This window comes from Miscanthus floridulus, chromosome 2 (genome assembly GCF_019320115.1).
Source record: "Miscanthus floridulus cultivar M001 chromosome 2, ASM1932011v1, whole genome shotgun sequence".
Taxonomy (NCBI): Eukaryota; Viridiplantae; Streptophyta; class Magnoliopsida; order Poales; family Poaceae; genus Miscanthus; species Miscanthus floridulus.
The window spans coordinates 170679932-170707263 of NC_089581.1; the positions used below are offsets into that span (position 1 = coordinate 170679932).

The window sequence follows — 27332 nt, forward strand, 5'->3', positions numbered from 1 at the left end:
CCAGCCGATTGTGAACAAAGATTGACGCTCCATTTATAATACAAGAACTTTATAATACAACAATTATAAAAATACTAAGAGTAGCACAAAGATTGACGCTCCATTTATAATACAAGAACTTTATAGAAATTATACAGAAATTCCACTGAAATCAGTTCAGTTTTAAAAAGAAAATACAGAAACGCGGAAGATTTCTCGTGTTCCAAGCGGGCTGAAAGGACGTGAAAAAAAAAGAGAGGGAGTGACGGTAGAAGCTGGCGGCGCTGAAATAAACAGCAGATGCTGCTACTCCTAGAACCTCTTGACCCTGCAATCAGGATCAGAATGATTCAGACTTCGACTGTTCTATTGGACATGACAGCATGTATAGACCATGAACGAGATCAAGATGCTGGCGGCCTCCGAAGCGCGGGAAGCATCTCAAGCTATCCGACGAGCCATGTCCGTCGCTGTATAAGTACCGGGGTAAAGGCGCAACGACCACATCAGACATTATTCAGACAGCAGCAGGTACCCCGTCTCGGAAAGCCAAGCCAAACCACCGCGACCTCGAGACCTCTTCGTCGGCCGGCCAAATACATCGGATCCAGCAGCACGGTCGATCGGAACGGAATGCTTCGCGTCGACGACCACATCGCCGAGCTCTGCCTTCTGCTGGCCAAAGTCCTCGGCAAGAAGAAGCGCAAGGAATTCCAGACGGTGGAGCTGTTGGTGCGGATGGACTGCGAGGGATGCGAGCGCAGGGTCAAGAAGGCATTGGAGGACATGAAAGGTGCGTGCCCTGCCGTGCCGTGCGTTCTCCGTCCGGCCGCCGATCGAGCAACTAACTAACAGCCGAGTGTCTCCGCGGTGCGCCACCGTGAGTGCAGGCGTGAGCAGCGTGGAGGTGGACCCGAAGCAGAACAAGGTATCCGTGTCCGGATACGTGGAGGCGTCGGAGGTGATGGAGCGGCTGCGGCGGCGGGCCGGGAAGGAGGCGCAGCCGTGGCCCTACGTGCCGTACGAGGTGGTGCCGCACCCCTACGCCCCGGGCGCCTACGACAAGAAGGCGCCGCCCGGGTACGTCCGCAACGTGCTCGACGACCCCGATGCCGCGCCGCTCGTTAGGGCCAGCTCCATGGAGGAGAGGTACACCACCGCCTTCAGCGACGACAACCCGAACTCCTGCGCCGTCATGTGAACGTGTTGCAGCCTCTCGTCTCGTAAGCACTGTAGCACAGGAGAGGTACACACAACAGAGTAACACACCGTGCTTGTGGAGTCCTGGAGTGTTCCCTAGCTTCCTCTCTGTTCCTCTGATAGCTGTAGTACAGTTTTGTGCAAATGTAAATTACTACTGAAGTTGAGTGTTGAGATGAAACCTTGGCTTTGGTTTTGTTGTTTGGAACTAGACTCTCATTGCTCATGGCTACATCATTCTTCGTTGCTAATTTGCTACTAACAGAACAAGGGATTAAGGGTTCTTCCACTTAACCCCTTCACTGACGAAACCATATAGCAGTTTTGGAGGCAGTTTCACTGTCAAGGGCTCATAGCTCGTTACAAAGTTGCGCTTACTCCTATTTCCCACATAAAACCATGTTCTTTCTTTACTCTTCCTGGACCAGTCATTTTCATTAACTTCTACTTCCTACTGACAACCATCGCATGCTTCTTTACCAAACTGCTAAATATATGCGTGCAAACGGACCCGATAGACAACTTAAACATGCAATGGTTTGCACTGGCCTTATAAAACCCCGATCACAAATGCCACGGTGCACAGCTAGCAATTTCATTTCAACTAGTACAGCAAAAGCTACCATAAATTTCCAATGCAATCTGCACAACTGGATGATTTCTGATAGCAGCCGTAAAACACACGACGAAAAACCACTAAAAACATGAGGTTTCATCACAACTCCCACGGTCAAGCTACTTACTACTGCTATGATTTAACAAAAGATATAACCTTCCAAAACCAGAAATGCAGGTTAAATCGCCAGCCGCACAAATCAGCAGGGAGCACCAGAACTAATAATAATGTCACTGTACTTTTATATAACTTCGTCCACTCAACGGTTTCCGAATGATACCATCCATGACACTTTAATAATTCGGTTTACACATAACAGCCATCGAACTGCTAGCATTCGAAAACAAACCTACTAGGTAATACCAGCATAACACAAAGGACAGGAGTACCAGCACAAAAGCTGCCTATGCCCTTTTTATTTTTATTTTTGTATTTTCATTTTTGCTTTTTTTTTTCAGTTCTTTGTGTATGCCTATCTCTATTTTTTTTTGGTATTATGCTTTTGCCCCTTTTTTTTGTTTTTTTAACCAACTGATCTTTCACCTCACACGAGATAAGTTGTGCAGGCCGTTACTGTGAAAACTCGGCCTGCCATTATACTTCATATTTCTTGAATATATAGCCTCAAAAGGTATCGCTCCTGAGTAAATTTCTTGCAGACTTCGGCCCAAAAAGAGGTCCACTCCCGTTGCTCTGTAGCCCACCAAAGGTTGATGCATGATAACCTAGACTAACTGAAGTTGCTGATCTTGTCAGGAGAGCTTCACCATGCATTCCTGGCATGTTAGTATGGTATGTTGCCCCCTCAAGTCCAACAGAACGAAACTGAGATGACAGAGAATCAATGTTGGATGTCACAGGGGACGACGAACCAGAAGAACTCCCAGCAGAATACTTTTGTTTTGGAAGCAGCCAATTCTCCCATGCTCCACGCCTTCGTAGTTTGTCACCCTGTTTAAGCATATAAGGAAAGAGTCCTTTAAGTGAGAAGGGACGAAGGGAATACAGTAGTTCCTAATTTTAGGCTCTGCATTAGTAATATTACAAGGCAAAAAAACAAAATACATAAGATTATCTAATATGTGTTACCAAGTGAAGCATCAGGTGAACAAAAAAAATGCACTTTGTTAAAGCTAACTATTGCCAAGTCACTACACTTTTATAAGTGGCAATAAGTTGCTAGTACCTAATGCTCTCATCTGCTAGGGGCTTCTGATCACTGAGGATATGACTCAATTTTCGTTATCCTATTGCTAATTGTACATGCAAATGCTAGGCTCAGCTTTTTCCATTTTGGTACTCATCTTTTTATAAAAAAAAATTATAGTGAATCAACAAATGAGAATAGTAATTGATGGAAAGACTTCCACCCAGAAACCCTTTCAATCACATGAATTAATCAAGAGACTACCTTTCAAGTGTTTGGAAACAACTTATCTTTCACTGTACTGGACACTGGAATACTGGATAAACACACATCCACTTAAGGATTGAGATTGTTGGATGCTGGCCCATGGCCTAGTATATTGATTGAAAAATAAGTTGTTTTCAAGCATTCAGAAGATTTGCCTATAACCTAAAGAATATAAAGTCACTCAAGGAACAACAAAAACCTGTAAGATCAGTAGATCCTTATTGAATCAACTTCGTACTAAATTTTCCATGGTCAATACTAGGAAAAGAACATGCCTTCAGCAAGCAATCAAATGATATAGACTCTGTTGGTTTATAGATGTCATGTCAGATAAATGAGCTCTAGGTCTATAAAAAGAAGCTAAAGTCTATGGCATGATCTAACCAGTAACTACATCTTGCTTGCTTAACAAACTACACTTGTCTGAATCAATAATAAATAACTGGTAAATCTCACGCTAACAGATATGATAATGAATGGTGTTGACCATAATTTTTCTATAATTAATATTTAATGTTACGAAATCATATATGTTTAGTGATTAACCTATATGTTTCTTGGCCAAAATAAATTTTATTTGAAATCACATAACAATAATAGCACAAAGAAAACATTACCTGCACTTCCACAACGTTAGATAGCATGACTGTTTCCAAGATAAACTGAATATTATTAGTAATCTTCTGGACCTGTAAAAAAAGTAGGTGAGTGACACCGTCTCCTTAATAACAAATAAAAGAACAAAAGTACATAACATCTATCTGAATATTCTTGAAAAGGTTATCTGATTCGACTGTTATACTCCACAAAGAAACCATATTCAATTAATAATATCCACTTTCATATATTAATGGATTCGGTGTCTCAAAACCATTTGTATTAACAAATGCATTATAATGCCAGCTGTAAATATTGACTAAGCACGCTACAACAGCTACAAACAACAGAAACAGAAACAGAAGCATAAACCTTATGTACTCCATTATCCCAATATGTACTAAGTTTCATGGTGTTGTGTGTGTGGGTGGGTGGTGGGTGGTGTGTGTGGTGGGGGGGGGGGGGGGGGGGGGGTTGTTAAATAAGAACTCTACTCTTTAATGAAATGATACACAGCCCTCCTGCGCATTCAAGAAAAAAAAATCCAATCTGCTCTGGTTCAGAAAACAAGGAAGTTTCAATTATTCCCAGAGAGTAAAAATACCTGACAATTTCCTACTAGGGGCTTTATGGTGAACAAGAATAAGAAGAAATGGGCATCCCAGAAGCATATGATCAAAAGTTCAAAACCCTAAAGACAAACCCTCAACTGCAAGCAGTCACCCCCCTTATTTACCAGTTTACTGCCAGGCTTTGTGGCGAATGAAATCATGCTGAAGAAGGAACCACATACTACCCATAAGACGAATATACAGAGTACCTGAAAAAAAAGCAAAATGGCCTTCGAAAACTAAGGGAAATCAAACCATATTTCTTCTGCACTTATGACAGCACAGCTTACTTTGCCATGCTAACTTCTGAAGTGAGCTCAGCTAAGTTTGTTACAATATAATTATATAACTATCCTTCATTAAATATGTAGCACTAGCCTACTCAATGAGTTTCCCATAACTATCACAAGTATTATATTAGTTATAGAAAGCCCAGTCAAAGCTTGGACAGGGGTACCCTAAAAGAAAATCGATTGTGCCTGTGCGCATACCCAACTAATGCAGCACATATTGTAACATTTTAAAGGAACCATGCAACTTAGAAATTGAAAAATATTGTATGACACCATCGACAATAGAATATTACTTAACAATTCAAGAGTTCACCCTTATCCACTGAAGCTAGAATGAACATGCACATGCACATGGGCAGAGAACTTGGTCCATACAAAAAATCTGTAGCAGCTCAACCTATGAAAAAGAAATAGGTTTGTGTCTTGGTTCATACAAAGCTATGACAGCAATAAGGTATAAGTAGTTAAGTGCATCATCAGACAGCCTTGCTGAATACACTAAAAATTGGAGGTACCCGCTGCTGTTAGGAGGGATGGACTCAACTTGCTATGAACCTTGACAAAAATGTGCCTTAGAGCTACTGATCCCTGTTTCAACTGACCCACAACTCAAGTAAATGTGACACGTAACCTGGTCAACAGCTCCCTCACCAACGCTCAGCTTAAGCCCCTACAATAATACCACTGCAAAAAGTGTTGAAAATTAAAAATAGCCACCCACCCCCCACCCCCCCACCCCCCACCCCAAATACATATCGCCATCCTAATCATATGGCGAACGTCCCACACTGACATTAGCACTTGCAAACATAACTGTGAAGGAGTCACATTTCTTAAAAGCAGATACTACCAACAAGACAATGTAGCTGTGCCATTGATGTTATCAACCACATCAGTAATATAATCCAGTTTCTTATTAATTGTGTAAGGGCTATCTTGCTGTTCAGTTAAATGAACCCATGCCACTACATGCAGTCCCTCTAATTAATTGGTGGAAGTAATTACAGACACAGAACATGCCCACAAGCTCACTAGACAGCTGACTAAGAAACAAAATAAAAATTCAGAGTATATTTTAACTGAGAAACCAACTCATAAGGCCTGCAAACTTACTTGGGGAAAGCCAACAATCAGGGATAATGGCACCCAGCCTTGGTCATCCATGCGTTGCCGCAAGTATAGGTCCTTACACAAATTGGCATCAGCTGCAATAGTTCACAAGTGGATCAAGAAATTGATCTGAGCATCTTCACAGTTTTTATTAAAAAAAGGATTCCCAAAATGTAGACGAGCTACTACCTGAAATAGTATTCTATCTGCTCCAGAAGACCCTTTCGGAAAGGGTCAATTAAAACAGCTTGGGGGCTTGCTGGATGAGGCACAAAAGGCAGGCCTTGAATGCCTTCCGAGGTGGGTGCCGCAAAATAGTAAACATGCGGTGCTATGTCTGCTATTTTCAACAAGCAAATTAATGTAATATAACAATGGCACATGCCCATGATCTCATAAACCACATGCACAAGAACATACCAGGGAAGCCCATAGGTGCCCCATAAGGCGGTGTCTGAGGAAGTAGTGGGGCTAACAAATGGCGGCGGCGGCGGAGGTGCTCCTGCTACAACAGCCAGAGTAGGAGGAGCCCTAATGTATGTTGGCTGATGGCCACGCTGCTGATGAACTGGTCCATGCCCATCTCTGCGGCCACCTCCGCGCCGTTGTCCATCAAAACCCCCGTGGTGCTCACTCCCACGTCGCCCCCCACCTCCACCATTACCCCTCCTGTTTCCCCCACCATAGCCACCACCTCGGCCATGGGGGTGGGAGCCAAAACGTCCATTGTGATGAGAATCTGCGCCGTTGCTCCGGGCATTATTAGGCACATAAACAGGTGACGGCTCCGGTGCAGGGGCACTCTTCTCCAGCCCATCCGCGCAGGCATCACCAGGGCTCGCCGAGCCACAGGATTGCGCACCGGAAGCCTCATTTCCAGGGTTAGCATCCAGAGCGCCGGGATTGCCCAAAGAGGGCGGCGACATCACCGCCTGCCTGACACCATTGCAACAACAGTAAAACCCAATCTGATCAAATGGTATTACCAAATTTCAAGGTCCTCTATATCGAACACCTGGTATCAACTCACAGTAGAAGCTGAAGAAGCGGCCTTAGGGGACGCCTTGGCCGCTGGCCCCGCAGCCGGCGGCGGCGGAGAGGCCAGCCCGGGCAGCGCCGGCCAGGAGTCCGCGTCCATGATGGGGCTTTCAACCGCCACCGCGACGGGCACCGTCGCACCAGCGGGGAGCTTCCAGACGGCGGCCGCCGCCCCAGCCTTCTTCGCCCCAACCGGGCTATCGGACGGGGGCGTCCCGGCCCCGGCAACGGCAACATGCGGGTCGGCGCTGCTAGCCATCGTCCGCACCCTAGTCCGATCGGGAGGTAGAGCCTCGACGGGGTAGCAGACGAAAGGCGGAGGCGACTGCGGGAACGGCGGCGGCGGAGGTGGGGGTAAAGGGGTGGGGGGTGGGAGTGGGAGTGGGCGAGGGGATCGGTCAGTGGTACGGCATCAGGCGATCGGTAACAGGGGTTCCAAATATTGCCGCGAGGCGAGGCGAGGGCCGGCCGGCGATCGGCGATCGGATCGGGGGAGGAAGAGGGGGAACGGTGCGGCGGCGGGCGGAGCTGGAGCTGGGGCCGATGCCTGCGACGCTCGCTGCTCTTCCCTTGCCTTGCCTTCCCACGGGCGGTGGATGAACGCGGACGGGATCCCTTTGCCGTGGTGGGCCACAAAAGGGCAAAGCCCGCAGCAACCAGCGTGGGCCGCACCCGCCGCTCCCGTCCGCCCGATCACAGATCAGCGGCCGGAACCCGTACCGGGCCCGCGCCGCTCTAAAGCGGCTCGCGCTGGCGTCCGCTTGGCTACCCCACCCCCCCGGACTGGCTGACGCGCGGGCCCCGCGCTCGGGTGCGGCGTTGGAGGTTGTTGACTTGCGGGCGCGGTGGCGGACGGCTGGCTCGCCACGCGAGGTCCGCGTCCGGCGAAAGACGAACGGTGACGTTCGCAATCCCAGCGGCGATGGGCGCCTGGGACGAAATGGCAAACCGCCCACCCACCGCACTTTTTGCAAAAAGCACCCTCCACTGTTTCTGGATTCCAACTTCTACCGGCCTTATCTGGTTGCCTTTCTATCACCTCTAAAGGATTGAGGTGTCGCTAGTCAAGGACTAAAGTTTAGTTCTGTTGTTGTTGGGCTATTTGGATCTATAGGTTAAACTTTAGTCTTCTAATCTATAATGACTAATTTATCCTCATTTAATTATTTATGCACAGCCATGCATGCGAGCGGCAAGAAGCATGGAGTGTCCAGTGCCCGCCCCGAGCGAGTTTAGCCCAATTTAGGGTCTCTTTAGGAGCAAAAAATTTTAGTCTAATTTTAAATCATTTACTCACTTTTAGTCCTCCATTTGGATCCTATAGCAAAAAAAAAGACTTAAAATGTAGGACTAAAGTTTTATCATAGGACAGGGCCTGAGTCGTGGACCACGGTCTGGTTCATTGTTTTTTTCGCAGGGCCTTTCTGCACGTCGCATCTAGTATCTTGAACCCCAAATATTCCCACCGATTCTTTTGAAAAGGAGCGTTTCTGGATAAATAAAAACAGAGAGGATCGACTGTGCTACTTCGTCGTAAATGCACCAAGAATCCACTCAGTTTTTGGTCTCTCCGTTATTAATCAGCCTATTCGTTTGTTCGTATACGATCGTGGATTATAAGTTAAAATAATATTTTTCTCTCATATCAAATCAGCCAGCAGTAAATAATTCACTGATCGTTTACGACGAAACGAATAGGCTGATTACAGGTGCGACGATTGCACTGAATGAGAACCGTGGATTCAGTCAACATTGACAGGGATAACGCGAGGGGCAAATGTGGACACGATCTGACAAAGATCACTGAATTCGCTGTTCGTCCTCTCCGCTTGTGTACATAAGATCTCAAGTTATTTTTTTGTTTCCGTTTGGTAGGTATCCAGATTCTCGTAGAAACATTTTAGATTCAAATTCTCTTACTGAAACGTTTCAGATGACAAATCAGAATGACTAAACTGTTTGGATGCAGAATCAGAATCAAAACCACGTTTTAGGGCGAAATGCTTAGAACTGTTTCTTGCAGAAACGTTTCAGCTGCAAGGTGTTTGCCACTGTTTCTTCCGATTCCTTCCAAAATAAAAAACGTTTCGGTGAGCCAAGGGTGCCTCAAGCAAGATTCATGTCTATGTAATTTGTTGAGAGCATCTTTAACATCTAAAATATGGAGGCCTAAAATTTTGATTTTATAACCTTCATAATAAAAACTATAACCATATTCGTTTCTTTTATAATCCGTACTTTTCAACTTGTTTTTTCAGCCAGAAACAGGGTTTTTCTCTCGCAACAAATTAGCCGGAACAGTGTTTCGGTTTATTTTTTTCAGCGAAGCGAACAGGACTATTGAGCACAACACCCCACCAACAATTCCATTTTATTCATTCAAAAAAACATACATGTCGTCATCTCCCGTGCGTACAAGGCATCCACCATAGATGAAAATAATTCACCGGAGAGCTAGCTTAGGCCATTCTCGACACCATAGCTGACACCCAAAACTTTTAAAATGGCAGCTTCATTGCCTCATCTACCTCCAAGTATTCTCATATCTGAAATAGTGATCAAACATCTAATTTAAGTGAATTTGTCAGGCGGCGACAGTGGTCGGCCATCCTGGCACCATAACACACGCACAGATCCTACAACACAGAATTTTTTCCATGATATGCTAAAAAAGATACGTATATTTCATTTTTTGAAGCCCGCATACATTGGTAGCTAGAACAACAAACCGCTAAAAATACATGATTGGAAGTGGTTTACCAATACCGAACTGTTGGATATGTTTCTTAACGCATATACTCCCTTCGTTCCAAATAATTACACTTCTTATTTTCAAGGAGTTAAACTTTTTTCTTAAATTTGACCTAATAATATATAAAAGAATAAAGTAATATTTATACATAATAATATTGTTAGAATAACAGTAAGATAGATTTTAATAATAAATATATTAAGAGACGCAAATATCAGTAATATTTTATATAAATATAAGTCAAACTACTTTCTCGGCTCGGCTAGATGTACAGGCATTGTTATATATATACACTACTCATGGTTTTTATATAATCTCCTTTCAATTTAAAAAGAAAAAATGGTACTGTGCAATATTTTGATGGACGATGATATGAAGCTAGGATATACTACCTGACATGTGGGGGACCTTTTTCTCCGATTGATACGTTGAGTCGTCGTCATCGTTGCAGCCGCCATCGCCAGCTGACACTGTCACGCTGTCTCGTTCAGAAAGGAAACCCGGCGGCGGGTCGGTCGGTTTCCTGTCTTTTCCGTTGCTCTCGTATAAATACGTCGGTTGAGAGCTACTCGTACGAATTCCGTAGCACATGCACTCGCCCCGTACATGCTACACATACGTGTTCTTTCGCGTAGCCGCTAGTTTCATTCGCGACGCGTGTTCCCCGTCGCAACGAATACGTGGCACGCACGGCCCGGGCATTTGTCAGCTGTGACCGCCACATGGAACACGAGTGTGCTTGTGCCTCCAAAGATAAGCAAAGGAATCGTGGGTGCCAATTTCAAATCCGCGTCAAATTGAACGGTTGGATACGTACGGAGTACGTTACAAGAGTCCATCGATCAGTTGGCGGTTGAATTAAGTTATTATTATTATAATAAGCTACAGAAATGAAATGAGAAGAGCAGTGTTATCAAGTCTCCGATTTTTGGACGAAAAACTTGTGTGCAAGGGCAGGTGAAAGAAGGCAGCGCAGTTTATATTCCCTTACGGTCTGTTTGTTTCTCTAAATTGAATCTTCTTTTAAGAATCAAGAATCCACTCTATTTTAGATCTTAATTAAAATGTTATTGTCGATAAGAACTTGATCGCAGCAGTAAATTTTCCTAAAAAAGCATTTTGTGTTCTAACTCACGAGAGACGAGTGAAGGAGATTGAGACGTGAGGGTGGCGATGAAACTTACTTTCAGTTTCTTACTAACTCTTTTCATGCCTTACCCTCTAAATTTAACACAGGTCTATACTTAAAATTTAGAAAGCGGTGAAATATCAAGTTCTAAGCCTATTGCCTAGTTCATGAAGCATATTCCAATTCAGGTCAAATGAAAGGATTTAAACATGTCATTATTAGGGAGAAAATGGGAAAATCCCGTACCGACTATGCCGTATAAACTAATTGTATCCTCTATTTTTTAGGAAAAACTAAATAATAAAAAACAGAACTGACAATATCTAATGGCGCCAACCATTCCGCTTTTTTGAGGGAAAACGAAAATAAAAAAAATCAGGAAAAACTCAGCGAATTCGGGATCCAAAACGATTAAGGTGTTTCTCTTACCGTTTTCATAGTTTCTTGTATTTAGGCAGGAACTTTTCTGCCGACATTCCCGTTTCTAGCTCCAACTCTAGCCCACAGGTGGACGGCCTCGCGTCACTTAGCCCCGTGCGGCATGGCACCTATGAGCGCCGCTTGCCAGGCCCCACGAGGCACGCCTGCCTGCGCGTGCTTGGCCAACGCCGCTACGGTCACAAGCTGCTCGCGCTCGCGGCTCCGCCACCTCGCAACGCTACAGGGCCATTGCCTTTGCGTGCTCTCCGCGCGTGCGAGAAGTAGGTTTGCTCAGTCCCTTAGTTTTGGCCAGATAGGACTTACTGACCTACATCTTAGCGGAATATTTCATGTCAGATTCAACCCATCCCACCTAGACCTCTATGTGAACACTAGCAAGAGTGAGTTCGCTTTAAACCATACACACGCGATCTCTCACTCACGCCTCACCCAATTCCAGCCTATCGAGAACCGAGCGTGGCTCGGGTGGCAAGGTCCGGTGGTTGGGACCTTGCCGGCCAGGGATCGAGCCCCAGCGGCTGCGATTTTCTGGTGTCTCACCGGGGTTAGTCCCCAAAATAATTATGTTGCCTCTCGCGTGTGGAACCATAAAGGGAATGCGACGCACCTCGTCGTCTACGGATCCATGGACCCGGTGATCTCACAAAGGACGCGATCGTGGAATCTAGGTGTAGTTGTAGGATCTGTTTGTGTACATGTAGTGTGAGTGTGTGGTGTGAGTGTGTGTCTGTCCATGAACAGATACTACAGTTGTACCTAGATGAGAGGCGCAAAAAAAAAAATCCAGCCTATCACCCACATTTCAGCAACCCACCGCCGCCTAAGTCCTTGTTTGGCCGCCTCAAACCCTGTTGTGCTCCTGCCGCCCAGTTCCACTCCTTGGTCTGTCGCTGGTAGCTGATGCGTTTGCATCACAGACACTTAGCCTGAGGTACTCTCCTATTGTTTTTGTTGTGTGTTGGAGTGAGTTGTACTAATACGTGTTCCCTTGCGTTAATTCAAGTGCTTATTGTAGTTTGCTCAGCAAAACGGGATAGCGCATCAGCTTTTTATAATTGACAGAGCAGCATCTGTTAGTGTATTGTACAATTTGTACCGCCACTTAATTTATTTTGAAATGGTTTTACAAGTTCTTGCTGATACAATTGGTGTCGCATTGAAATTGAAAACTGCATAACACAACGGATGGTTGTGTTGAACTGATATTGTCTTGACATAACAATGAACTTTTCTTTGTAAAAATATGTTATCCTGCTTAGGAGGAGGGAGGAGTTTAAGAAAAAAAAATCAACGTGAAATGATCAACCATACCCTGCTATTAATTAATAAATGTAATAATTCAATGACTACTCTTTTATCAGAGCATTTATTTAGGAGTAGAGTGGAAATGCTACTCCCTTTATGTTTTTTATAAGGCATACGTGAGTATCAAGATTTAAACTCCAATCCTTTGATCAATAATTTGGCAAACAATTTTGAACTATTACTACAATACAAACTTTATATGGTTAGATTTGTGACCATGTGTTATCCAAAATTTAGGTGATCGTGTCATATGAAGCTGTGCATTATAAACGAAATGGAGGTAGTACAATAACTATACCCTTAATATTTCCATTGCCTATATACTAAGCAGTATCGACCACTTATCTCCTGATGTCATGGACAACTTTTTTTTAAGGCCTCTCATGGGTACAACACCGTAGTACCATCAGTGGCGAAGCTACGTTGAGCCGCTGGGGTCTGCCGACACCGACGGTTTTCTGCGAATGTCTTGTAGGTACTAAATTTTCATCGTAGAAGACCCCAATAAAAAAATCATACGACCCCGGCAGCTTAGCAGTCCAGCATCCGTAGCTCCAGCCCATCGTCCATCACCAAGTCGCCATGCACATTAGCTTGCACATTCAGGCTAATAAGCCCACCAAGTGACCAAGGCCCATTTTCCACTGCCCATGCCCATCGTCCGAGTCTATAGCAGCTAACCAAAAGTCCAAAGGTCTTCACCTCGACGCCTCCGACTCTCCTCTCTGACGGCGATGCTACAGTATCACAATTTGATCTAGTGCGGCGGCGATCGACAGGCCGCAGCAGGCATTGTTATTTTAATAATTTGATGTTATGCATGGTATTATATTATCGGACCCTATAAATTAGCACTTAGTACTTTGAGTGCCGACCCCAGCAGCCATTTATCCTGGCTTCGCCCCCGGTACCATCATGCATGAACACGCAGCAGCCAAAAAAAAAGATTGATGTCATTATGTCAATAGTCTTTGTGAAATGCTAAGTTTTCGCACGATTAAGGTTAACTAAGAAGCATAATGGTAGCAAACATCTAAACCTAAATTCAAACATATTTTTGCATTGTCTCATTATCTCAAGCGAGAGTAAGGTAATTTTTTTTTCGTATACGATAAAAAGACAAAGAGGAAACTTAATTATGTGCAAGAAAAACAGCCGATAATCACAGAACACCCAGCTAGCTCTTAAAATAGCCGACTCATATCATCCACGCCTTGGACTTTGTTTGCTATCAATAGCGGAGCTACATACGAGTGTGAGACTGCACGCGCGGCTGGCTGTGCGTGCATCGTTCATCAGTCACCGCGTCTCAGAGCAACTTCAAGAGTTTATCTAAAAATAGCTATTCAAATTTCTTGTTTTAGCCATGGTGTAAAATAGAAAAGTTATAAAAAAGTGGACTCTACAACGGCCTAGCTATTTTGGCTCTTCTATATTTGAAAACAAGCCACGCCAACATATCTGTCATTCAAATCCGAATCGATCCTAGTTTTGTGGCAACAATTGGATCCCGCGGACTGCTTCTCCCTCGCAAGAATAGGACTCTGTGGACTGTGTCTCTCCCGCGAGAATAGAACTCTGCGGCCTCCAGGTTTCGACTTTAGACCGACGTTCTAGGTTTCGACTTTAGACCGGCGTTCCAGGTTTCGACTTCAGCCTGCATCACAAGACGCTGATTCTGGCGGCGACAAACTGCTGCCTCCACACGAGATCAGAGTTTCTCGCCATCTGTTCTATCATACGTTGCCCTGTTCTTGTAACACCCTCAGTGTTACACTGCAAGTTTTCTACTAATAACACTTCATGACCACCATGATTATGTGTTAGTGCATGTGAGAATGAGCAAAGATAGATTTTTTGGCATAAACAATGATTAACACAAATGATACATAAAGAGAATTCAATAGACATGTTATATCACTTAAGGTTAGAAACTATTTTTTATTAAGCAAAAGTGCTATAAAACATATATGTGACACCTTAATAAAATTTGAAGTACACATTTTGTAGAAGATAGTGCAACTTTTGTTTTAACAAGATAGTACCGCTAGATAACATTTCTAATAGCTTGGAAATCAAATTTGAAGCAAATCCAACTCGAGACTTAGTCAATTTCTTAAGTCTGAAAACAGATCGACAAAGCCATGTTTGGTAATTTTTGTAGAGAAATTAGATTATGGAGTGGTGTTGTATTATGGCTTGTTTTAGTAGCCTAATATACCCTCTAAGGTATAACAAAGGTAGTTTGGGAATTGGATCAACGGTTTAGGTTTCTCGAGCGCTTTAAAATCCGTGCTTGGCGTGTTCTTGGGTTGTTTTCCCGGTTGAGCGCGATCACCAGCACCGGGGGCACGACGCTGCCGCGTCGGGCGTTCCATGCGCGCGCGCATTGGCGCTCGGTTGTCCACCGCGGGCCGGTCGGCCTAGCTGCGCGGTGTTACTGCCACGCGGGCCCGGTGTCCTGGGCACCGTTGCCGCCCTGCCGTGCGGACGTCTCGGTCCGCTGTCGTGCTGCTGCTCTGGCCGCATCATTGGCCGCCTCGGGCAGCCGCCACGCGGAGCCGTGGCTGCTCGACTCGTCCTGTCGCTCTGCCCCATCGCCTGCTGCCATTGCCGCACGTTACTGCTGCTCGCACAACCGAGCGTCGTGGCCACCTACCCCACACGCTGCTCCCACCACACGTCACGATGCTGCCGCTGCTGTCGCATCACCATCTCGCTCTCGCCTGCCGCTGCACCGCGCTGCGCCACTGGTCTGCCTGGGCGCTTTGCGCGGGGGGCCAGACCACCATCGCTATGCCATTTATGGCACTGCGGCGCGCGGGCCATGCCGACCTCGAGCGCGTGTTGTCGGCTAGCGCCGGCCGTGGGCCATACTGGTTGTGCCAGCCACATCGCGCTAAGGTGCACTCACCAGCTACCGACCGCGTCCTCACCGCATATTGTCCTTTCGTTTCTCCCCTGCCCGCCTCTGTGCGCCCGACCGCCTCTATTTTCGCTGTCACGTCGCAGCCAGGGCGCAGGCACTTGCCTTCAATTTCGCGTGGCCGTGTATGTGCATTGATGTTCGTGTGCCAACCGTCCCCACCCCGCCTTGAATCGAGCCACGATGAACTCCAATTTGAAAGTTTTCCCCCCACCGTACCATTAAGGCCAGGACCGGCCGTGGCCGAGGGCAGCCACCCACCGCTCCACCCCTCGTCAATACATCTACACCACGAACTCCGTCTCCACCTCCATTTCACCTAGTGCACCTCACTTGCACCTCTACCACCTCGCTATAGCCACTAACGTGGCCGCGCCGTCTCAGAGCGCCGCCACATCTCACCACCCGCATGTGGCCAGCCCTGTTCGGGGAACCTCCGGCCAAACCACCACCGCAGCCACAACTAGGGTAAGATGGTGATGCTATAGTGCTAGCTAGTTCACCCCGCGGTGGCTTAGGGTGGCCGGCATGGCCGCGCCACTATCGCGCATGGCCGCACGCCGTGGTCACCACTTCTGTGAGCTTTGCCGCTCCGGTAACCTAGGCTAGTGTAGGCGCTAGGGTTGTATATGAGGGTCGGCCCATTAGTGCAGCCAGCGTGGATCCTAGCTAGCCGGCGTGCCCGTCCAATGCCATCGACGCCACGTCGGCGCACGCGCGGGTGGCCGAGGACCATGCCATTGTAAAGGAGGGAGGGTTTCATTGCATATTTGCTCTCTCTAGGAATAGTGACATGGACTGTGGGTTAGTTTGCCCAGAGTTTAGGGGTGTTTTTGCAAGAGTACCAGTGCGCGTGCTTCCCCGTCGTGGGGCACCTCACGCGTGGGCCACGCCTACGGGCCATGTGTGCGCGCACGCTGTGCGCATGTGGGCCACACGGATGGGCCGCACGAGAATTGGTTTTCGTTTTTTCAGTGAATTAGCAAATGTTTTTCTAATTTAGTTTTGAGCCAATCTTTGAAAATTATAGCAAATTCTATAGATGTTCAAAAATTGTGAAACAAATTTTGTTAGGTTCCTAAAATTGTGCTCTATCTGTTAGTGCATTTAGTTCATATATATATATTGATACCAGCGGCTATTAAATCATCTGCGAGTGTTTAGTATTATTTAGGTTAGTATTTGTATGAATTTTTATGATAAATTGGTAATAGCTTTGACCATAAAATTTTTACAGTAGATTCATTGTATTATTATGTGCTTACTATAATTTTTGTAGCCTTAGAATAGGTTGAGAAATATGATAGCTATGTACTCCTTGTTGTAGTATATAGGAAATTGTTAATAAGAGTAAGAATATATTTTAGTTGCTAAGTAGCACTTGTAGGTGAAACCCTGCTATTTTGATGGGAATGATGATTAGCTCAGTATCTTAGTCATTAGAGCTAGCTTAGTGACTTAGTAGATGTATTCTTTTTTTAAGAACTGTTGTTGCCATAATATTGAGTGTTGCATCGTCATTGCATACATGTAGAGAACGAGTTGGTAGAGTTTATAACCGTGGGTGAGCAGGAGTATGAGGAGTACGAGGAGGAGGTTCTCGTACAAGAGGGAGCCTCGGATCCACCAGCGACTGACTTTGCTGACACCCCGCCTGCCTAAGGCAAGCCCTGGTGCATAACCCTTATTTTAAATAAGAACTGAATATATACATCTATGATGTGCATTTATGTTACATGCATTTTATGGAAACCACCTACATAAATATATATGTCCTATGAGTCCTACCAGTACAGGTAAGAGTAGATGCTATGCTTAGGATTTTCGGTAGCGTGAATAACCTACTGTTACTCACAATAGATGATTATTATTATCACCCTTATGATAAAATTGTGAAAGGAAAATGGAGACCGGGTAGGAATGTGGTATGGGTATTGGTGGGTGTAAGAGGTTGTGTCCCAAGGCCAACGGGGCATAGCTTGGTTACACTATTTTCCCTATTCGTGTCGGTTAAGGACCGGCCGTTACATTGGGTTCTAGTTAAGTCAAAAACATATTATCCTGAGCACATACTTGTTTATGGGAGCAGGGAAGGCTCGTTGGTCTCTTGTCATGGGTTTCGGCTCTTTCCAGACCGACTGATTAGAGGCGGAGATGGTGGAGGTCTAAGCACCACACTGAGTTTGAGACTCAGGTGTGGGGGCTTGGAGTCCACGTTTAGACGGGGACCTAGACCCCTTGATAGGAGAGTGGTGGGTTGGTCCTACTTGTGCCAGGGGTACAAGCGAGGCATGTGTTTTAGGATACCCAGCTGGGCACATTGATTCGCAATTCGCCGGGTAATCTGGTATGACTTGTCTACACTCTAGCACCGTAGTAAGAACTAGAAGATGAAAGATAGTGAAATGGATCTGTTTGCTCAACTTTTGCTTGAAAGTAGAACATGTGTGTGGTGGGTACGACCCCGGATACCCATGGTAGATCACATGGACCGCACCATCCAGAGGTGGCCTAGCCCACAAGATCAAGGCGTGCATGGCACTGGTCAACGTGCACCGCAAGATATTGTATAGTACCAAATAGGATATTTTCCTTGTAACCCTACCCCTCCAAAGTATATAAGGAGAGGCAAGAGTCCCCTAGACGATGGTACTACATCTCAATATAATACACCAATGACATAGGACGTAGGGTATTACATCGATCAGACGGCCTAAACCTATCTAAATCGCTGTCTCTACGCCTTGTGTCACCATTCGGTTCCTATCACGCGCACCTCCACCGATCAATCTACCTTCATAGGATACCCCTCGGAGGACTACCAAGCATCTTTTATCAATAGTTGGTGCCCACCGCGGGGCTTGTGCATGCTGATCCATGGTGAACCAGATGGGATCTCAAGATCAATGCCGCTCGTGGCAACCTGACTTCCTACGGCGGCATGCTTCAGTAGCCTAATAGATCGGAATCATCGACAACATGTGGGCACCCGATGGCTGATGTGCCACATCTTTGAGCTGATGCCCCCGTCCACAAGCTACGCCAAGGTCGATCCACAGCAACTCAGCTTCCCGCAGCGGGTGTCCCGCGGCAACGTGTGACCCCTCGTACCACCACGTGACAACACGCGCAAGCTACACCCGTGCAGGACCCCGACTCGATCATACATAAGTGATGACTATTGCTCATTGCCGTACCCATCGACACCCACTTACCAAGATTCAATCCACATGCAAGCAAATAAGGAGCCACCGTAGCGTCTTAAAGAGCCATGCAAGCAAGCAAATTTTGCTTAGTCTACATCACCATGATGTGGAGATGATGCGAGCAAGCAAGCCAAATACGATAAAGAAGATCTACATCCTCACCTGCTTTCAACATGAGATTTGACTCGGATACGAAGCGAGCCGAAAGCAAGATGGCCGCCGTCGAGCTATGACCGAGCCATTCGTGATGTATCTGTCTACTCTGCCATGTAGCATCGCTTTTTTGACCAGATTGAATGCGGCTACGACAATGATCTCTCCGTATCTAATCTGCCTAACACCGATTAGATAACGCCATACGCCGCCTACCAGACATTCTGTCTAAAGCTAAGTCATGCTTTAATATTCTTCTAAATATTCTCCAACCTTTATATATCTCCATGATGTTTCTTTGAGTTGTTTTCTCCATTTTTGTTCTCCAAATGATTTTCTTTCATGTATACCATCTTAAAGATGACATATAGCTAAGTCTAAGGCAAATCCCCGAACAGTCAAGTTTACGCTCGGATGTCCCTAGAGACAGCCCTGTCTCTGACTCCTCCCTACACGCGCATGAGCGTCTGCCCTCTGTGTTATGGGTGGTCGATAGTGGCTCCTTAGTGAAAGCTCTCGTTTGGTTTTGGTGAATTGATGAAACCCTAAGTGCTAACCTAGTTTATCAAGTGATCATGAGATAGGTAGCACATTCCAAGTGGTGAAGCAAATGAAGATTATAACATGATGATGGTAATGCCATGGTGATGATCAAGTGCTTGAACTAGAAATGAAGAAAGAGAAAAACAAAAGGCTCAAGGTAAAGGTATAAATGGTAGAAACTATTTTATTTTGGTGATCAAGACACTTAGAGAGTGTGATCACATTCAGGTTTGATAGCCATACTATTAAGAGGGGTGAAACGCGTATCAAAATGCGGTTATCAAAGTGCCACTAGATGCTCTAACTCATTGCATATGCATTTAGGATCTAGTGGAGTGCTAACACCCTTGAAAACATTTGTAAAAATATGCTAACACATGTGCACAAGGTGATACACTTGGTGGTTGGCATATTTGAGCAAGGGTTAGGAACTCCACCGGCAGAGTGTCCACCCGTAGAGTGCGGACATTTCTGACAGTGCCACCAGCGCCCTAGACAGAAAAGATAGAGGTCACTATAAGTGACCAGACGCTGGTCTCGGTTGGACCGACACGTTCGATTAGTGGCAGCAGAGGGCGCACAGCGTCGGTCTCTGACCGGGTGCTGGGTCACTTAGTGACCGGACGGTGACAAGGTGCGTCCAGTCCTGCTGACGTGGCAACACACAGGGGAGTCGCCGTGTGACCGGACATTGGGTGTGTCTGGTCGAGCATGACCGGATGCATCCGATCGTGAAAAATCATCTCTGGATGCTTACTGGAAATGATCAGATGCTGAGGTCTAGTGTCTGGTCACTTCGTAGCAGCACGTTCGGTCATCACTTAACCATTGGGATTGGGCGCTCAGTATTTGAAGTGAGGGGACACATGGCATGCATTGCGCGAGCGGAAGCTGAGGTCCAGCATCTGCTCAATCTGATCGGTGCGTCCGGTCGGCCCGTGTTCTATGTAGTGAGGAGCCCAACGGCTCTATTTTGTGGGGGCTTCTATTTAAGCCCCATGGCTAGCTCAAGCTCACTCTCTTAGCCATTTGCATTGATATAGCAACCTTGTGAGCTTAGCCAAAGCCCTCCCACTCATCTGCATCATTGATTCATCATCTTTGTGAGATTGGGAGAGAATCCAAGTGCATTGCTTGAGTGATTGCATCTAGAGGCACTTGGTGTTCGTGTTTCGCTATGGGATTCGCTTGTTACTCTTGGTGGTTGCTGTCACCTAGATGGCTTGGAGCAGCAAGGATCATCGAGCGGAGGTTGGTGATTGTCTCTGGCTCCGATCATGGTGATTGTGAGGGGTTCTTGACCTTTCCCTGGTGGAGAGCCAAAAGGTACTCTAGTGGATTGCTCGTGGCTTGTGTGATCCTTATCTTGTGTTGGTTGTGCGGCACCCTATTGAGGGTTTGGCGTGTGATGCCAATTAGCGCATGAACCTCCAAGTGAGTGAATCGCCACAATGAGGAGTAGCTTGCTGGCAAGCAAGTGAACCTCGATAAAAAATCATTGTGTTCGTCATTTGATTCCGAGGTGATTAGTCTTCATTTATATTGATTCTTGTGATTGATTGGTTCACTCATCGACATGGCGGTATAACTATCTTGCTCTCTCTCTTTATATTACCGTAAACTAGTTATCAAGCTCTTTAGTGTACCTAGTTGTGAGAGCTTGTTAGTTTAGTTAGTGTGGCTCTTTAGTTAGTCTTTGAGAGCATACTAACTTAGTGTAGTGCCATAGCTATTGTGTGGTTAGAGAAAATAGAAACTAAAATGGTGGTAGGTGGCTTGCTTTTTTAATAGGCTAGCGCAACATTTGCTTCACCACATAATTATCTAACCAGTTTTGTTAAGTGTTTTTGTAGAAATTTTTATTAGGCTATTCACCTCTCTCTAGCCATTAGGACCTTTCACTTAGTGATGCCCTGTTCTTCCTACACACGCACGGGCTCCATGCTCCACGTTATGGTTAATAGGCTAGCTAGGGCTAGAGACTTAGCTACACATTAACTGGTTGGACGATTTATATTAAATATAAATACATCTCCAGAATAACACTAAGTGTTCACACCAACTGATCACCGAGCTGCATACGCTATTTCATCACTATTGCTGATTCTTCTCTTGAGCTCATATATTTTTATATCATGTACTATCCGTTCTACATATTTATTGTAGGATCATCGTCCAGGTGATCGGACCACCTGGTGCTCAGACTTCTCCACCGATCAACTGGTCGAACCGCTAGGTTCATGGACTTCGTCGCTGACCAGTTCATCAGACTATTCGCTGGTCGCTTCTACTCAATGCTCACTTTGCCACCGACCAGTTGATTGGACTATTCGTCGCTCGTGCTTCATCATCAGTTATGCTAGGGAATCCTTAGTGCTCGGACATCACCAGCTACGCCGGGGACTCCTCGGTGCTCGAACATCGCCAGCTACGTCAGGGACTCCTCGGTGCTCGAACATTGCTAGCTACGCCAGGGACTCCTCGATGTTCGGACATCGCCAGCTACGCTGGGGACTCCTCGGTGCTTGGACATCGCTAGCTATGCCAAGGACTCCTCGATGTTCAGACATCGCCAGCTATGCCAGGGACTCCTCGGTGCTCGGACATCGCCAGCTATGCTGAGAACTTCCTTGGTGGTTGGATCTTGCCCCGTCTCATTGGTGTGCTATCAAGCTGCTCCATGTTATTCGAATTAGGATGCTAATCTTGGGTAGCACGTCTAGGGTCTTGATACGTGTATGCCAGATGACGTCGGCAAGGTTTTAGACTTCTTTTGTTTGACCCTGCTACAAGATTCATTCTTCATCTTCCAGCAGGCTCGGGAACTAAGTGGCTACACTTCACCTTGCAGTGAATGTAGTGCTTATTTCTTGATTTACCCTTCTTATTGATGGAGTCTAAGTGGCTACACTTCTTCTAATTTTTAGAATTTTCAGATTTTGAACTTGAGCTCCTTACATCCTTATGGCAAGCCATACTTAGGATACACTACTCGACGACAGTTCACAACTGCTCGGCGACGGTTCACACTGCTCGGCGACGGTTCACAACTGCTCGGCAACTCAACACAGTGGTCGGACCATGAGTTTGACTGCTTAGTTTTGTTCACACTTGCTCGGACAAGCTCAAGACGGCATTGCACAACAGATACAAGGCGCTCGGAGACTAGCTGGGGGGTACGACCCTGGATACCCATGGCAGACCACATGGGTCACGCCATCAGAGGTGGCCTAGCCCACAAGATCAAGGAATGCATGGCACTAGTCGACATGCACCGCAAGATATTGTATAGTACCAAATAGGATACTTTTCTTGTAACCCTACCCCTTCAAAGTATATAAGGAGAGGCAAGGGTCCCCTAGACGATAGGTAGTACATCTCAATACAATACACCAACAATACAGGACATAGGGTATTACGTCGATTAGACGGCTAGAACCTATCTAAATCGCTGTCTCTACGCCTTGTGTCACCATCCGGTTCCTATCATGTGCACCTCCACTGATCAATCTACCTTCATGGGATACCCCTTGGAGGACTACCAAGCATCTTTTGTCGACAATGTGCTTACCTAAAATGGTTAGATAATCAACTAATCATGACTGCTAAAAAGAAACACAAAAAAGGATTCACTACTAGTATTGCTTTCCGCAAAAAGGAAACCCAACAACACAAAAAGCTTATCATATCCTTTGGAGTCGGGAAGTTATTCCCACTAGTTAGGTAAGTCTTGTGAGTATATTGTGTACTCAGGGTTTATTTACCCTTGTTACAGGTGCAGCTTGAGGAGTAGCTGTTGTGTGGAGGATTCTTCTGGTGGGCATAGACGGATCCTTGTATCTTATTATTAGAAGTTTATTTCAATTCTGCTATTTAAATTTCGCACTCTGAACTTGGTATTGTAATAATGTATTTCTGAGAACTCCTAATGTATGAAATGGACTAAGTATTGTAAACCCGTTCTCATTATTGGATTCTAGAGGAAAAATGTGGATTGTTCGAGTTCTCCCTTGAGGTGTGCTCGATGGAACCGTCTGATGTAGCTTATTTTCGGAGTGCTTTGTGTCTGGTGGAAGACGGGCGCCTTCGGAAGCGTGCTATTTTGGGCGGTTCTATCACAGGTGGTATCAGAGCCAATAATGAGTCTATAAGTTTTATAACTCTTTTCAAAACCTGAAATTTGAACAACAAAAGTTTTGCAAAAAATAGGATACGATAAAATTATGTATAAGCCCTAGTAATATGGTCTATCTAGGATAGTGGCACTGATTTTATCTAATCAATCTTCTATTGGTACACTAACTTACGCTGCGTAAGAATCGTTTAGTGTACGGAAAGTGAGTGTGTGATGTGCCAAAATTTTTTACGAATGCCGCTATATTCCGACATGAGTGAACGGGTAGGCCAGTGCATGCATCATGAAAACAGAATCTTGCTTAAACTAGACTTCCCCCATACATACAATATGGATTAGTAAATTGATAGGATAATCTAAAAGAATACTTTAATAAAAGTCTTATCATTTCTCTAAGTCTCATGTTCCTAATCTAGAGGGTTGTCCCTAATAGTTGTTTTTATCTGTTTATAGATGAACCTAAGGTCTGGTCGTGAGAGTACCAGCGCAGGGGCAGACCTGGGTGATAATAGTCACGCTAAGGGCATTAGCAACACCAATGGGGAGAGCCACGAGGCCCCACTTCTAGCTCCTCCTCCGCCACCACCACCTCTGATAACCCATGCGGATATGATGGCGAAGATGATGGCTGCTCGGTGTGAGTCAGCCTATACCTTGGAGATGCTATCCCAGGTGATTGGTGGCTTCGCCTGTTGGGGCCACGGAGGCAATGGCAGGAACAGGGGTGGGTCTTGTGGTCCTGAGGGACCCTATTCTTACTAGGATTTCTTGAAGACGCACCCACCCACATTCACGCCGACCGTAGAGCCTCTAGATGTGGAGCATGGGCTTCGTATTCTGGAGCAGAAGTTTCAGCTGCTCACTGTAACTAAAGAACAGAACGTGCGCTTTGCAGCGCAACAGCTGTTGGGTTCTGCCAGTGCATGGTGGGACATGTTCAATGCCATGTAGCCGGTGGATCACCGTGTGACTTGGCAGGAGTTTACTGCTGCTTTCAGAGAGTACTACATTTTTGCTGGTGTGCTGAACCAGAAGTTGATGGAGTTCCTAGACCTCAGGCAAGGTAGCATGTCTGTAATGGATTACGTGAACAAATTTAACCATCTGTCACAGTATGCTGGGACCCATGTTGATACTGATGAGAAGGAGAGGAACTGTTTCTATCGTGGCCTCTCTTGTAGTCTGTAGAAGGAGCTATACACAGGGGATTACCAGACTTTTGGTGCTATGTTGAATGCTGCTATTGCCATGGAAGGACTTCAGCGTGACTCTCAGGCTGAGTGGAAGCACAAGCGAGTGATTACTAGGTCTTCTAGTCACCCCTAGGCTCAGAAGGTACATGTTGTCAGGTGGGTGCCCTATCAGTCTTCGGGTGGGCAGTCATTCTATCAGCCTCAGCAGACCTACCAAGCACCTCCCACTCAGTACCGTGCACATACTCTGTAGGCGCAACAACAACAGCCCTAGAGATAGCAGGTTCTGCCTCATCAGGGATAGGAGAACAAGCCTAGTGCTTGTTTCAAGTGTGGCAAGGAAGGCCACTATGCTTGGGAGTGTTCGCAGCACCAGTCTACACAGTCTGCTCAGCCCTCGGCTAACTCCTATCTAATCAAGCAGACGATCATCAAGAAGAAGGTGCCCGTAAGCCGCTCTGGGCAAGTCAACTTCACTAAGGCTGAGGAAATCTTGCAGAATGAACCAGTGATGGATGGTATGTTTACCATTGATTACCACCCAATATATGTGTTGTTTGATTCTGGTGCATCACATTCATTCATGAGCATGAGGTTTGCCCAGAGTCACAGTATATCTCTTATTGCTATACATATTGCCTATAGAATCAGTACTCCGGGTGCGCAGTTGTGCGTTAATACTTAGACGAACATAGTTGGATTAGTGCTAGCCACTCAGACTTACTATCTCTAGTTCATGGTGCTGCCTAGACAAGGCATAGACGCAATTCTAAGCATGAACTGGTTACGAGTTTATGGGGTAGTCTTGGACCTTAAGAAGAGAGTTGTTGAGTTATGGCTTTCTTCTTTCGAGGATAGGATGTCTCTTCTTATGCCCTCAGATCCAGCCTTACCAGTTGCTGCTCATATTGAAGCTTCTCCTGATCTTGCCTCTATTCATGTGGTTTGTGAGTTTCCAGATGTCTTCCCTGAAGATCTACCTAGGTTGCCACAGGATAGACATCTGGAGTTTTCTATTGAGTTAGAACCTAGCACTGCTCCTATTTCCCATTATCCCTACCGCATGGCTCCTAAAGAACTAGCTAAAATGAAGAAGCAGCTAGAGGAATTATTTGAGAAGGGATTTATCTATCCTAGCTCTTCACCATGGGGTTGTCTAACTATTTTGTGAAGAAGAACGACGATACCTTACGGATGTGCATGAATTACCGCCCTCTCAATGCGGTAACCTTTAAGAACAAGTATCCTTTACCTCGTATTGATACTTTATTCGATCAGTTGGCAGGTGCCAAAGTGTTTTCAAAGATTGATCTCCATTTAGGCTATCATCAAATCAAGATTAGACCTCAAGATATACCAAAGACAACTTTCTCTACTAGGTATGGGCTATATGAATACCTAGTCATGTCTTTTGGTCTCACCAATGCTCCTGCATTCTTCATGTATCTCATGAATTCAATCTTTATGCTGGAGTTGGATAAGTTTGTAGTGGTGTTCATTGATGATATTTTGATGTACTCTAAGAACCAAGAAGAGCATGCACTGCATCTTCAGATAGTACTGACTCGATTAAGCAAACACAAGTTGTATGCCAAATTTAGCAAGTGTAAGTTTTGGTTAGATCGAGTGTAGTTTTTGGGACATGTTCTGACACCTGAAGGTATCTCTATAGACCCAAGCAAGGTGCATGATGTGTTAAATTGGAAATCTCCCAAGTCAGTGCATCAGATTTGTTAGTTCTTTGGTCTTGCTGGTTATTATCGGCGCTTCATTCCTGACTTCTCCAAAATAGCTTAGCCGATGACCAAGCTGCTCTAGAAAGATGTTAAGTTTGTATGGAGTCTAGCATGTGAAGAAGCTTTCCAAGCTCTAAAGAAGTTTCTTACCTCTGCTCCTGTTCTTGCCGAACCAGATATTGACAGACCTTTTGATGTATATTGTGATGCCTCGAAGTCAGGGTTGGGATGTGTGCTTATGCAAGATGGGCATGTGATAGCTTATGCTTCACGTCAACTAAAAAAGCACAAGGTGAATTATCCCACCCATGATTTAGAGCTGGCTGCTGTGGTGCATGCTCTAAAAATTTAGAGGCATTATTTGTTGGGAAATAAAGGAAATATTTTTATGGATCATAAGAGCCTCAAATATATTTTCACTCAATCCGAGTTAAATATGAGGCAACAAAGATGGTTGGAGCTAATCAAGGATTATAATTTAAAGGTTCATTACCATCCTAAAAAAGCTAATGTGGTAGCTGATGCTTTGAGCCAGAAGTCATATCAAGTTGAAGAAGCACCTTTGTCTCTCAAACATGCTGTGGTGCTAACCCATATTGCTTTAGTCTCGGATTTACTTGAGCAAATTATTATAGAGCAAAGGAAAGACACTTCAGAAATTCCTCACATCAAGAAGTTAATTGCCGAAGGGTGTGGTACTCATTTTAGTATTGGTGGTCAAGGTGTAGTGAGGTTCAAGAACAGGTTGGTTGTTCTGTCAAGTGAGGAGCTTAGAAGAAAGATTTTGGATGAAGCTCATCATTCCAAGTTGTCTATCCACCCGGGAAGTAAGAAGATGTACCATAATTTGCGCCACTTGTATTGGTGGTCCAATATGAAGTAGGATATCACCAAGTATGTCGCGGAGTGCGATACTTGTGGTAGTGTTAATGCAGACTATATGCGTACCTAGGGA

General features: G+C 45.5%; 1 protein-coding gene and 1 pseudogene across 1 annotated transcript; one reads left to right on the forward strand and one right to left on the reverse strand.

Annotated features, from left to right (window-relative positions):
* The first annotated feature begins 149 nt into the window (after positions 1-149).
* Positions 150-2356, forward strand: LOC136535686 (heavy metal-associated isoprenylated plant protein 27-like). The gene is made up of 2 exons (XM_066528051.1): positions 150-772; positions 870-2356. Exons 1-2 carry the CDS (start codon positions 280-282, stop codon positions 1178-1180), a joined length of 804 nt encoding a protein of 267 aa, XP_066384148.1. The 5' UTR covers positions 150-279; the 3' UTR covers positions 1181-2356.
* LOC136535687 (la-related protein 1B-like) lies at positions 2022-7637 on the reverse strand (annotated as a pseudogene).
* Positions 7638-27332: the final 19695 nt, after the last annotated feature.